The sequence below is a fragment of the Patella vulgata genome, chromosome 5 (assembly GCF_932274485.2).
Source record: "Patella vulgata chromosome 5, xgPatVulg1.2, whole genome shotgun sequence".
NCBI lineage: Eukaryota > Metazoa > Mollusca > Gastropoda > Patellidae > Patella > Patella vulgata.
Genome location: NC_065883.2, coordinates 36,936,464 through 36,950,676, shown reverse-complemented (window position 1 = coordinate 36,950,676; position 14,213 = coordinate 36,936,464). Strand labels below are relative to the sequence as shown.

General features: G+C 35.7%; 1 protein-coding gene across 3 annotated transcripts in view; it reads right to left on the bottom strand.

Moving 5' to 3' along the window:
• LOC126821498 (1-phosphatidylinositol 4,5-bisphosphate phosphodiesterase beta-4) overlaps window positions 1-14,213 on the bottom strand; it is a 315,174-nt gene that overhangs the window by 51,279 nt on the left and 249,682 nt on the right. For 2 of the 3 annotated variants that reach the window (XM_056100864.1, XM_056100865.1), the window contains 2 exons: window positions 12,613-12,754; window positions 622-706 (listed from right to left, as the gene is read on the bottom strand). In XM_056100864.1, coding sequence (XP_055956839.1) covers window positions 622-706; window positions 12,613-12,754 — 227 coding nt within the window. Of the gene's footprint in view, window positions 1-621; window positions 707-1,407; window positions 2,273-12,612; window positions 12,755-14,213 lie in introns of those variants that run through there. The other variant, XM_056100866.1, reaches the window with a different exon arrangement.

Here is a 14,213-nt window from a genome sequence, read left to right as displayed (position 1 = left end):
GAGAGATAATAAGACAAAATGAGCTGAAAGTAATGACAGCTAGACAGAAACAATATAAACTACATTTACTTTATAAAACACACTGGTACATTGTAGTTTGTGGTGCAATAACAACATGCAAGGAAAAAAAAAACCACCATGCTAAAGTCATCTCACCAGTTACATTTTATTCATGTCTATACTTCGATCTCTCCATTTCCATTTTAATTTAGCTATTTGAATTGACAAATTTTATAGATACTCTACATACAAACATTTCAATTGACCTGATTTAAGAGTTAACTGTGGCCTATCATCTGGGAAAAACAACATTGATTTTAGTTAAGAGTAGGCCATATTGCCGCTGTCCGGGCAAAATTTCCCTCATAGCACACTGTATGGCGTATGCCCGTCTTCATTAGCCCAGTTCGGAGCAGAACAGTAGGACGTTAAACCCCATTTCATTTCATTTCAGTTAAGGATCAGAATACAACACAAATGTGATTTCTCTGCAGCATATGTGTTTGTGTCTCTTAATTAATAAGAGAACATTCTGTTTGAATTTCTAAATCAATAGGTTACTTATTTTCCACCATCAACATTTCAGTTGATTGGTTTTTTTAACACCTTTATCAAGGATACTTAACAAAATCTATACAAGTATGTTTAATAAGACCTAGAGCTGTATTCTCGTTGAAAGATGACATGTGGTAACACTTCTTGTTAGCTAACAAAGAAACAAAAATAGAAAAACAAAACATTATCAAAACATTAAAAAATACAAGATCATCTGCTGGAAATGGATTTTGGAGTGTGTTTTTTACTGATAGTAACTAATTAGCAGAAAAGCATGTTATTTGACAAAAAATATCAAATATAAAGTTTATCCTCAAAGCCAAAGTAAAAGTCATGAGACAAATGGCTTTAAACTTATACTTTGTTAATTGTGGTTTTCCAGTAGATGTCTTTCATGCATTAATACAAAAGTGGTAACAACCATAAAAAGGTACCTACATATATTAATATTTTATAATAGTCTATTTTCATTACATGTGGTATATTATCATGTCTGCAATCCATATTATCATCTTGTAAAAATCAAACACTAATTTTTTTGAGATCATCCAAATAGTAGTACATGGACCGCATAATAAATCTCCTCTAAATAACATGGAATCTTGACTGGGGTAAATCATTGTTATTTGTGTTTTTTACAATTCACTTGTTTAACATTGCATTGTTCATGTTGTATTTGTTGTTTTGCTGCATTGTTTGTATTAGTCTTATCTATCTAGTAATTATATGCAATACATGTTGAATTAGGATGCAGACAGTAATACAATACACATTTTTATTTAAAATCTATATTATTCAGTTTATTTTAACAAACATTCTCATGCCCAACTCTCAACAATATATTTATAAAAACAAACATGCGTAAAACATCAAATTTCACTGTAATTCTATATTTAAATTGCACTGTAATTCTATATAACTGTAATATAACTGTAATCCTACATTTAAATATAACTGTAACCCTCCCTATATGTTATATTTAAATCAAGGTATTCTAACTATATGTAGATTTTGAATTGCATGCAACAAAATAACTACATGTATACTTATTCCAATTTCAAACCTTATTTATAGAGGATTCTAAATAAATTTTCTAAAGAATTCAATATAAGCGCTAAAACAGGAATTCATATCTTTAAAATCATTTTTCAAGTATCGCTCCATTGACCTGTAAGGTCAAAGCAGTTCTACAAGAGAGAGAGAAATGGGGTTTGACGTACACTCGACACAAACTAGGTCATTACGAGACTAACACATGGTTCAAAATTTTATTTCAATAATTCGCTTGCACACAGGGGTCTTTAGCAGTGGGAGGAAACCGGAGGACCCGGAGTAAACCCACGAGGTTGGACTGGCGACCCTACTCATTGTCACGTACAACTGGGGAATCGAAACCCCGCCAGTTGACTCAATGACAGACTTTATGATACAGTGTGCACATGCTAACCATTCGGCCATCAACCCCCTCTGTTTTAGGAATCTCAACTATTATTAATTATATTTTAAATAGGTAAATGTGAGACAGGAACTATTCTTTGTCTAGTGCACTAAAAAAAAGTCTTCTCTAAATTTAAAGGGAAAAGTGGAAAAAGACAACACAATAACAAATTTTCAGATAAAATTGAAGGATACTTGACAAATTCAATAGCTTGTGTTTTAAGATATCCTAAACCAGCATTCTCATTAAATGATGACATATGATAATGTATGCCACGTTCTGAAATAATCAAAATATGCCCACATAATAAATATATCATTTGACAAGATACACTGTAAAACTTGTATCGTTTAATAAGGGGTTTCTAGCGCTAAAAACTATGCATATAGTTTAATTTCAAAACATCGTTTGATATCGATAAAAATCATTTGGAAATTACAAAAATCGTTTAATTAGTACTATAGTTTAATTTAATGGTACACCGTTTAATTTCTCCGAGAGGTGTTTATCTACTATGTTTAACTATTAGATGAATCGTTTATTTTCCCGCGAGCCTTTTATCCGATCGGTTCATTTTGATTACGATTATTTGCATATGAAGTGCGAATAAAAATGGTGAATATAAAAAAAGCACACCCATAGATGCTCACCTTACCGTGGTCGTAGTATTATTATCCATTATCCATTCAAAATAGTAATTCCGCTATTGGCAAATACATCAAAAATCGGTATATCACGTCCGAGGTAATTATACATTTGGTGAATATAAAAAAAAGCTCACCCATAGATGCTCGCATTACTGTGGTCGTAGTATTATCGGCAATACTATATACCGGAAAACACCGGAAAACAACCGTAAAAAAACAGAAAACAACCGGAAAACACTGGAAAACACCATTTTATACTGAATACCGGAAAACACCGGAAAAACACTAAATACCGGAAAACATCCTAAATACCGGAAAACACCCTAAATAGGTAACCCGGAGCCTGGTCCTCTGTGTGCGGTTTTGGACCAAGTGAGCGCCGATGAAGGAGGGTCAAAGTCCTTACGATATTCGTTTTACAAATAGCCCCCCCCCCCCAAAAAAAAATAAATAAAAATTTCCGATTTTTTTTCACTAAAATTTTGTTGATGCCTATTATGTTTTGAATGTTTTAAAAGACGTAATCTGTCTACCTCCATCATTGAACATATTTTATTTTATATTTTAATTTTAGTTTTCAGTAAATTTCAGTAGATTTCAGTGTTTCAGTATTTCATTAGATTAAACACTGTCCTCTGAGGGCCCCATTATATGCCGGTTCCGCCGATCTCCTGGTTCTTACCAGTAACGGTGGCATCAGGGTGGTACGAATTAGTGGAAGGCACGACTAGGCCAACCCCTCCCTAGGTAACAAAAAATCGAATCATAAAACAGCAAGTATCATCAAAAGCAAGTTAATAAATCTCTGAATAGTTCGAGTTGAAGTTCCAGGTTTAAATGCTATGTGTCCTAATCACCAAACGAAATGGATGCCACGCAATTCTCGGACAGGCTGTAATCTGAAAAGTGTTTATCCTTTCCAAGAGCTATCCATCTCGTTGGAAGGGCTAAAAATCTACTTGTTTCTGAGCTTACTTTCATTCCAGGGTCAAATATAATCACTTGAACCATAATAATATTCAACATATTCCATCATATTCCGAGGGCCGCACACAGGATTTTTTTCTGGATTACTTTTCGAGCTTTTTTCCCCAACTTGTTGACCAGTTTTCCTTGAGAAAACCCCAACTTTCGCCCAATTGTCCATGAGAAAACTACATAATCTATCTTACTGCATTGACGGGAAGTGGTAAGCTGGACGTCTGTGAAAAGGGTTGATCGATAAATTTTCAAGGAAGCAATTGTTGTTTTTGTTTGTGAAATAGAGGACTCTAGCCGATGAGGCTACTTTCCCCCCCACCCCCCCGAGAATCTCAGGCAACCAATTTGTTTTATGTACTACTATCGTAATAAAACATTACTATTTTAACCACTTCCTGGTGGCTGAAGACTTACACCGAATGCGCATTCGGAAAAAAATGTCCCCGAGAAAATGTTTTTTCCGGATCGATATTCGAGATGTCTTCTTTTGCACAAATTATGCTGCACTGTGTAAGAACTTGCATCCTTTGATCTGAAGATTGTAGATGATAAGTATCATTTGCACTATTTCAAAGTAAACCTGCATTTTCGTATATCATCCCGTAATTTGTGATTAAAGACAATGACTGTGGAAATAATATGGGTTGAGGAACGGAAGATCTATGTTCGTCACGTGACTGGACAATTTCACCCCCGTCCCACCCTGACGATGATCCCTCCCGGAGCGGCGCGGCGCGGCGCGCTCTCTAAAAAAATCTCGGGCACAGTTTACTCTTCTGAGTTTTCTGGTAGCTATTTAGTAACCCGGAGTTTGGTCCTCGTGTGTGGTTTTGGACCAGGTGAGCGCTGATGAAATAAGTTCATTAACACACAAGCGAGCGATCGCCTACGCTCAAAAAACAAATTTTTTTCAGATTTTTTTTTAACAATTTCTTCTCCTAAATTTCTCTCAAAAAAAACTTCAAATTTTTTTTCCAGTATTTTTCTCTGTAAAATTATTTTCTACGGAATGTTTATTTGTAAAACCAATTTTTCGGAAAAATTTGAATTTTCGTTTTGTGACAGAAATTTTTTTTCGTCAAAAAATTTTTGGAGAAAAAAAAATCGGAAATTTTTTGGGTGGGGGGTGGGGGAGGGGGGGGGGGGGATATTTGTAAAACGAACATCGTAATGACCTTGACCTTCCTTCATCAGCGCTCACTTGGTCCAAAACCGCACACAGAGGACCAGGCTCCGGGTTACCTATTTAGGGTGTTTTCCGGTATTTAGGATGTTTTTCTGGTGTTTTCTGGTATTCAGTATAAAATGGTGTTTTCCGGTTGTTTTCCAGTGTTTTCCGGTTTTTTCCGTTTGTTTTCCGGTGTTTTCCGATGTTTTCCGGTATATAGTATGGCCCTAGTATTATTATCCATTATCCATTCAAAATAGTAATTCCGCTATTGACAAATACATCAAAAATCGGTAAATCACGTCCGAGGTAATTATACATTTGGTGAATATAAAAAAAAAACACATCCATAGATGCTCGCCTTACCGTGGTCGTAGTATTATTATCCATTATCCATTCAAAATAGTAATTCCGCCATTGACAAATACATCAAAAATCGGTAAATCACGTCCGAGGTAAGTATACAGTTGGATAGCCGTAAATCACATCCCATTCGTTCGTTCGTTCCTGGAGTTTTACGTCCAACTCCACCTGAGGTGATATCGTAAACAAGTCACACACATCCCACTACTACTACTAGCTGTTGTTTTAACATCGGCTTCCACAGAAGTGATATCGCAGACAACCACACATCCCAGGTAATGTATCTTCTTAAAGTCACAAATGAATTAAGTTCCACCTGTAGACGTCACAAACAGAGAAGTCAACCCCGCAAAGTAATTTTGCACGACGATAATCTCGTGAGACTTCTTACTGGCACCAAAAAGTCGCTATCTGTAAGTCTCTATAGACAAGCTGACGCCCATTTTCAAACAGGTCACACAGGGCTAACCATGGCACGCCAGATGACGCCCATCGCAAGAATATTTTCTTTCTCCTACTAGCACAACCATTGTTTCTCATACCCTTTCAGTGCTATGAACATCAGATAATCATTTCGCTAACCCCACTGCGTTTCTACTACATTCCGTACTTTAACTGATTTATACTATATCCAATATAACGTTTTGATTAATTAAATGAGAGTAAACACTTTTACCTTGTAATTTTATACCAGTTTGCGATTTATGATTACAATCTTATACAAAGTATTTATATTTTATTGTAAATAATTTCCTCGGGAGATGAATTTATATAAGCCCTGGCTTGTTTTCAGATCCCACAATCATATAGTGTACTTATATAATACGTAAATAATCATTGAACAAATAGTGTCAGAACAAAAAAAACATGTTCATTACACCAAAGGTACATTTATCACTATTACAATATATGTACATGTATGGTATTAAAAAAATAATGTGTGTCGGGGAGGTCACATAACGGGGATTGGACAGCAGGGTTATATTTTTGTGTCAAGTTGGGTACTAACTCAAAATCAACATTCCCGAAACGGATTTATAACTAAAAACAATCACAAATAATGCAGGTGGGAAGTGATAAAACAATAGCATTTGAGCAATCAAAGCATTAATCCATACTGTAATAACGGAATGTGTATTCAAAAACATGGTTTCATATAGTACCCAGACAGGTGGCCACAGGTGGGAATTAAGAAATAAAATAAAACCAAGTACGAACAATCCAAACCATTAGACAAAATTCGAAGTCCTAAAAAAACGGTAAAGGCAAAATAGTTTAATAAGGCAAAATAGTGTAATCAGCATATGGACTGTTCAGCGTGTACAAAATACACGACAAACAGTGGTAACAGGTGTCCGGAAGAGTAAGCTTATCCTGCCTGGCGCCACACCCGCCATAGCTGCATCCAAACTATTAGACAAAATCTCGGCAAAATAATAGTGTAATCTGGCAAAATAGTGTAATCAGCAAATGGACTGCTCACCGTGTACAAAATACACGACAAACAGTGGTAACAGGTGTCCGGAAGAGTAAGCTTACCCTGCCTGGCGCCACACCCGCCATAGCTGCATCCAAACTATTAGGCAAAATCTCGGTAAAATAGCGTGATTGGCCAATGAACTATCGGTATGCAAAATGCACGTGATGAACAGTGTTAACGATGTAGTAGACAGACATTATCAGGGAGATAGTATACGCGTCAATTAAATATATCTAGAATAATAGCCGAGAGAGACATGTTATATTTACCAATCAAGTCAATATGATGGCCATAAAACTTTTTAAAGGTTTTAATAAGTTTAATTTGCAAGTATCCCTGTAGTTGAAGCTTAGATGACAAATGCCTCGATCTACTTAAAAAATCAGAATAAAATGAACAAGCTCTCGCGTAACGAATTAGTTGAGACACAAACACTCCATAAGCTGTTGATATTGGAATGTTACTTTCGACCAATCAAATAATTAATCTTTACTGTCACAGCGGACATTTATGACTTTGTATTGTACGTGTATTTTCAAAATAACCATCGGATGACTAAAACATAGTCACTAAAACAAACACTTAAACATACATTATGCAAGAGCTAAATCTGATTATTGCAAGTCTTAATTTAGGCTTCAGATGTTATAGAAATTATAAATTAGATCTTTATTTAAACAACAAGACCAAAATTAACTCTGTAGACCCACGGATGGCTCGGCTACAGCTCGGATTTAAATAGGATTTCACTAATTGATTAAATCAAATAAGGGATAACCTGATGAAAATACGTCAGTTAGATCGAGGCTAAATGATAGAGTGTACTTAGCGAGGCCGCTGTAAAGCGTTTCGGTATGCCATTGAAAATTTACTTGATAATCGAGACATGTAGGTGGAGTTAACGCCTGTCAATCAAACGATCAGCGAAGGTGAAGACACAATTCGCTACCATTTCTAGGCAAATATTACAACGATGATAACTATGTTCAGAATAAAGTAATTTGACTGAATTTTTCAATATATTCTTCTTTCATCATCTACTTTTGAACTGTTATAGCAAGAATGGCCAACTCTCTATAAAAATCTCCCATAATGTATCTTTAAATATATCCGATTCGTCGGTTCGCGAGAAGTGCAACGAAATTATCATGGTAGAACTTGTAATGTTTTTAGGCTCATGCAGGTGGGTCACAGAATTGCCCCGTGATATGAGATCAAAGAATACATTTGCACGTAGCCGATTTTTCGAGACGTGTTGTATTCAATTGTTAAGACTACGTGGTGCCTTAAATAAACTAACATTACCAACTTCTAACAGGTTCCATTGATTTATCATTTATTTTATGACAGTTTAGACCACAATGTGTTACGATTCGCATTTTGGTATTCTAAGCTGATTCTTATACAGAATTCTACACTATACGACTGGTACTGTGGAATCTCGGGTAAATGGCGTTATTATCTAATCTATGTAGAATTATTCATAAATATCATTGAATTTGCCCTAATAGCATTCAATTTGTCCTTGTATACAACTTAAATCTCAACGTGCAATTTTGATTACCAAGCGTTAATTAACTAGTGTTTAGTTTGTCGACACGTGTGTAATTATAAGCGTCCTGCTTAATTTTCACGACTGTTCAATAATTAGTTGGACCGTTCAATTTCCCGATTTGTGATTAAAATTAGTCAAGGTGTCCAATTACGCCAGGTATTCAATTCTGTTGCCGAACATTTTAACGAAATGTTTATATTAAAGGAGTTGTAATATAGTAATGCTGCCGTGAAAACGTGTACATGTATAATGTACAGGCCGGTTTGAATAACAACAAAATGAGTTTGGTAATCTCAGGAAAACATTTACCGGCATTCTGTATCGGTTAGGATTTTTTTCTAACGCACTTTACATGCATATAACGTCGGCCAAAATGTATGCAACAATGAACAACTTACAATTTTTTTACAACGTATCATTACATCTTTGTCTATAACTTAGATGTAATCCATCAATTATTGGCTGCTATAAAATCCAAACTTTAAATTATATACGTCATACGATGAGCTTGCAGCTTCAGTTAATCTAAATGAATCATTCATAGAGCACTCGATCCACTCCAAGGGGCGCTTAACGGTAAGTCACATGGTCAGAAACGCGCCATTTTTGGGACTATATTCTTAGTCTGTCTGTGTTAATCGGCGACAAATCTCCGCTGTGACAATATACATCTACTTTAAATGTCGCCCAATTCATGTGAAATTGGATGTTCGGCAACGAAATTGAATACCTGGCGTAATTGGACACCTTGACTAATTTTAATCACAACTCAGGAAAATGAACATTCCAACTAATTATTGAACAGGTGTGAAAATTAAGCGGGACGCTTATAATTACACATGTGTCGACAAACTAAACACTAGTTAATTAACGCTTGGTAATCAAAATTGCACGTTGAGATTTAAGTTGTATACAAGGACAAATTGAATGCTATTAGGCCAAATTCAATGATATTTATGAATAATTCTACATAGATTAGATAATAACGCTATTTACCCGAGATTCCACGGTACCAGTCGTATAGTGCTAGGTGCAATGATATAAATTCGGATTTGTGTGGACGAGTTAACACAATTATACATGTATGTGATCGTAAGCTTTTTCTCGGTCTATTTAATTTTAATTTTAATATTTTATCAAGAAAAACATACATGTAACAACTTTTGGTCAGGTATCACAGCTTTATAACCATTTAATGATTTATGTCTGTATTAATTTTAAACTAATTTGAGAAAACCATTGGTTGTTAAAGAATTATCATACTTTTCTCGGGAACTGATTTTTTTTATCATTGACTATAATGTTTTTATTACATCATATACTCAGCCAAATTAAAAACTTGACACTGTTGAATTTCAACAATTTTTTTTTTTCTGGTAAGTCAAATAAATTTTAAAGTGTTTCTAACCATAGTAAGTAGTAAGAAGTCTTTAATTTCACAAAATTGTAAAGTCACGTAGATCACGTGACTTTTGAGCATACAAAGATGAAAAACCTGAAAAACACATGCAAACACAAACTCATGAGGTCAATCGAAGCAAGTTTGCTTAAACTGAACACGCACACGTAACTTGAACTGGAAAAACAAATTAAAATTGTTATTTTCATCTTTGTTAGAAAATGCTGCGCCTTTCAAATGTAGAACGTCTACGTGCTATAGGTAGGCTCTATGCTGATCAGTCTGTGGTCACTGTTGCAAGAGCCTTTAATTGTTCACGCCAAACAATAATTAATCTTAGAATGAGAGTGCTTCAAACTGGAACTATTGCCGACCGCCCAAGGGCGGGAGTGCCACGTGTGACGTCACTCCAGTGACGTCATCTTAGAAACAGATTTGGCACTGCAACCTCCACAAGTAGAGAGATGTTTGGTGGAAGGGTAACTGCACAAACTGTTCGAAATCGCTTGCAGGCTGCTGGTCTTCGAGCTCGGAGGCCCTATAATGAACCAATATTGACACCTCTTCATCGCCGTAACCGACTTGTGTGGGCCACAAGACACATAAGATTTACTCAAAGACAGTTGAATTCGGTTGTCTTTAGTGACAAATCTCGATTCACTTTGAGATTTGCCGATGGCAGGGTCCGAGTGTACCGCAGACGAGTTGAACATTACGCTCAAGTAGGCGTCAGAGAAGTTGACCGATTTGGTGGCGGCAGCGTCATGGTTTGGGGTTCTTTTTGTACACATGGACGTTCTCCTCTTGTTGTTGTCCAAGGGAACGTAAATGCTGTTCAGTACAGGGATCAGATTTTGCAACCTGTTCTTCTTCCGTTTATGCAGAGACATGGGCCTGGACTAACGTTTCAACAAGACAATGCTTGACCCCATACAGCAATTGCTACCCAGAATTTTTTAAGAAATGCCGGTGTCCAAGTCCTGGATTGGCCGTCGCTTAGCCCCGACCTTAATCCTATTGAACACATCTGGGACGAACTGGGTCGACATGTTCATCAGCAAGTGAATCCACCACTGACATTGCAGGACCTTCAACATGCTCTTGCTGAGCAGTGGCGACGTCTTCCTCGGGTAGTGTTTACTAATGCTCTGAGATCCATGAGAAGACGTTGTGTGGCAGTACGAGACGCTAGATGAGGCCACAACCGTTACTAAACACTTTATTCCGATTGTTCTCCAAGTCTGTGAATTTCATTTTGGGGGGTACTGTGACATCACGAACGTTATCAATGTCAAGGACTTTCGGCGAGACGTATTCTTGCTTTCTGTTGATGCCAAGGTCGTCTGTGCACAACATAACACTAAAATAGTTGCCTTAAACCAAATATTAAAAATCAAGTCCCAAAAATCCCGAGTGTCAAGTTTTTACTTTGGCTGAGTATATATACAAGAATTTCCATAATTGTTACCGGTATATAAAGTTTCATACATCTCACTCAGTTAATCATTTTTTTATTAATCCATAGCAATTAATTAAGTGTTTAACATTTTATTTAACATTGAATTACGTATGTAAATAAAACCGAACTCTCACTTAGCTAATTAAATGAAGCAATCGATACAATGCATAATTACTTGAGATTTTTTTATGTTTTTGTTTAAGAATTTTCATGCAATTGAGAATTATATTTACGCATGGTGTATTCATTACATGTCATTTCGGTCCCGCGTCATTTTGGACTCAAATAAAAATGGCCCGAGTTTAAGACTCGGACAGGTGACATACAGGTTGTAATACACGTGAATTATTTCAAGTCCGTGAATATTATTAAATACAGTATTGTTGTTGTTTTTTTTTAAATACTGGTAATACTTTTGATTGTGTATGGCCTTAAACTTATCTGGCATGCTGAGGCTTTTCGGAAGAGAAGGGCCTCGCTTTTTTTTTTTTCTTTTCCCTTTTAGTTAGTATATTGTTTTTTTAACACCGTTGCCCAATCCGCGTTATGACCTGCCCAACAAATTATTTTTGTAATACCATACGGGTACATATATTAGGGTAGTGATAATGTACCTTTGATTTAATACAATATGATTTGATTCGGGTATAACAAAAATCATTGTACTGCAGTCAAGTGTTTACGTAACATCAAGGCAGTATTCATTGAAGCATATTTCCTGTTGATACTGTTTGACCTGCATGAAAATGGGCGACAGCTTGTCTATAGAGATTTTGGCGCCAGTGAGAAGTCTCACGAGATTATCGTCGTTCAACATTACAATGGGGGGTTGACTTCGATCTCTTCCTTTGACGTATGCAGGTGGAAGTTAATTCATTTGTGATTTAAAGAAGATACATTAACTGGGATGTGTGTGATTTACGGATTTCCAAATGTATAATTACCTCGGACGTGATTTACCAATTTTTGATGTATTTGTCAATGGCGGAATTACTATTTTGAATGAATAATGGATAATAATACTACGACCACGGTAAGGTGAGCATCTATGGATTTGCTTTTTTTTATATTCACCATTTTTATTCGCACTTTATATGCAAATAATCGTAATCAAAATGAACCGATCGGATAAACGGCTCGCGGGAAAATAAACGATTCATCTAATAGTTAAACATAGTAGATAAATTAACAGGTGTTGATTTTTAAACGCCTCTCGGGAAATTGGACTGATCGTCTAATAAATAAACGCATTAGATAAGTCAATGCTTCGGCCATTTCTAAACACCTCTCGGAGAAATTAAACGGTGTACCATTAAATTAAATTAAATTTCCAAACGATTTTTATTGATATCAAACGATGTTTTGAAATTAAACTATATGCATAGTTTTTAGCGCTAAAAACCCCTTATTAAACGATACAAGTTTTACAGTGATAGGAATCTTGATCTGCCTAGCTAGTCAGTAAAATTTATACCTCAATCAAATTTCATAATTATATTGTTTTCAACATGAATGGTGACATATTTGCTGATGACATATGGTGTTGAATGTATTTCTAGTAGTTTACCTTCTGCCATTTCAAAACTTTGGAATTTAACAGGTTGAGCATAATTAACCATAGCTGAGAGGTAGGGATGTATATTAGTTGTAGCTCCAGTATAATGGTAAGTTGACATAAGAGCTGCTTCCTCATCAGCTGTTAATGTACCCTATAAAACAAAGGGAATCTAATTTATCAATAATACAATAATATTTTTAATTATATAGTATAGGCAGAGGATGTTTTAAGAGCCATGCACCATTTACAGAATGCTGAATGTTAACCATATTTAAACCAACTTCATTATAACCTCTTATAAACCAAATAGAATACACCAAAATACCAAACAACTGTCTGCATGATCTGATTGATATTGTGCTCAGTTTCTAGAAATTTATCCAGTGAATGAATATACACTGTATCATTGTAAAGAATAGTCACATAAGGTGTGGAAATACGTCCACATAGCAGCTATGTCTATACTGCAGCTTATTTGGAAGGACAATCTCTATCGTGTTCACAAGCTTTTTCACACACATATATTATGAATATCTCTGGAACAGAAAGTCCTAGATTGCCGATTCCAAAGCTTCACACCAAATTTAAAATGCAGTATGCTTAAGAACGTGTCCACGTTAGGACCATGCAAAAATTGAAAAAAAAAACCCGATAACCCTTGGGGTCAGCAATTTTCAATCATACTTTGTCTATGGGACCCCTAGCTGACAGAAGTCAAGCGATGCAGTGAACAAATTTTTTAATGACAACTTCCGGTATAACTGGAAATTGGTGGTTTTGGTCAAATTTCAAAACGCTCCTACTCAAAATGTAGCAAACCTAAAATTTTGATCTTGGTCAGGTATGATAGGGCAAGTTGTCAACTTAAAATCCTGCAGTACTTTGGGAATGAATGAATCGTGTGGAATTTTCTGTGAGTGGTCATTTTACGTATGTTGAAAACTGTGTCACCCTAAAACATATGTAGCTGCATCTTAGCGGGTCTGACCTAGAACTCTGGGTGTGGTAATGAAGGGCATCCATTCAAGTGCATGTCAGAAGAAACAAACTGACCAGCACTAAACCCACTAGTGTGCTACAATATTCTGAAAATGTGTAAAAATCAGTATTTTCCATGCGATTCTTCTTTTACTGATGACCAACGACTATCTTCAAGAGTTCAGATCAACATTGATTATCAACATTAGTACTATATTTTGTTATTTGAGCGTTCCTCGTGCCAAATATATTATTTTGGTTAAAAATCATAATGTTTTTGTGACAAAATCGGATGTTTACGACCATCGTAGGGAAGGGGCGTAACTGGTGTATAAATTTGCAGAATCAGACAACGATTTTAGGGTTTGACTTTCATATTACATATTAAAGGAGCTAAATCGCTAATATTTGGAAACTAGAAATTGACAAAAATGGGTCATATAATAATGTAATATGAATGTATATAAATTGATTTACATTCAATCGTTTCTGTTTTTACTGTAATTTCTAATCAGTTATGTTCGGCGAAATACGCCAGAAGTCTCATGTGAATGGCAATCTTTAGCGTCTGTTTTTTCCAGTCTACACCGATGGTATTTATTGCGCATGCTCTCCAGATAAGAATATAGCGT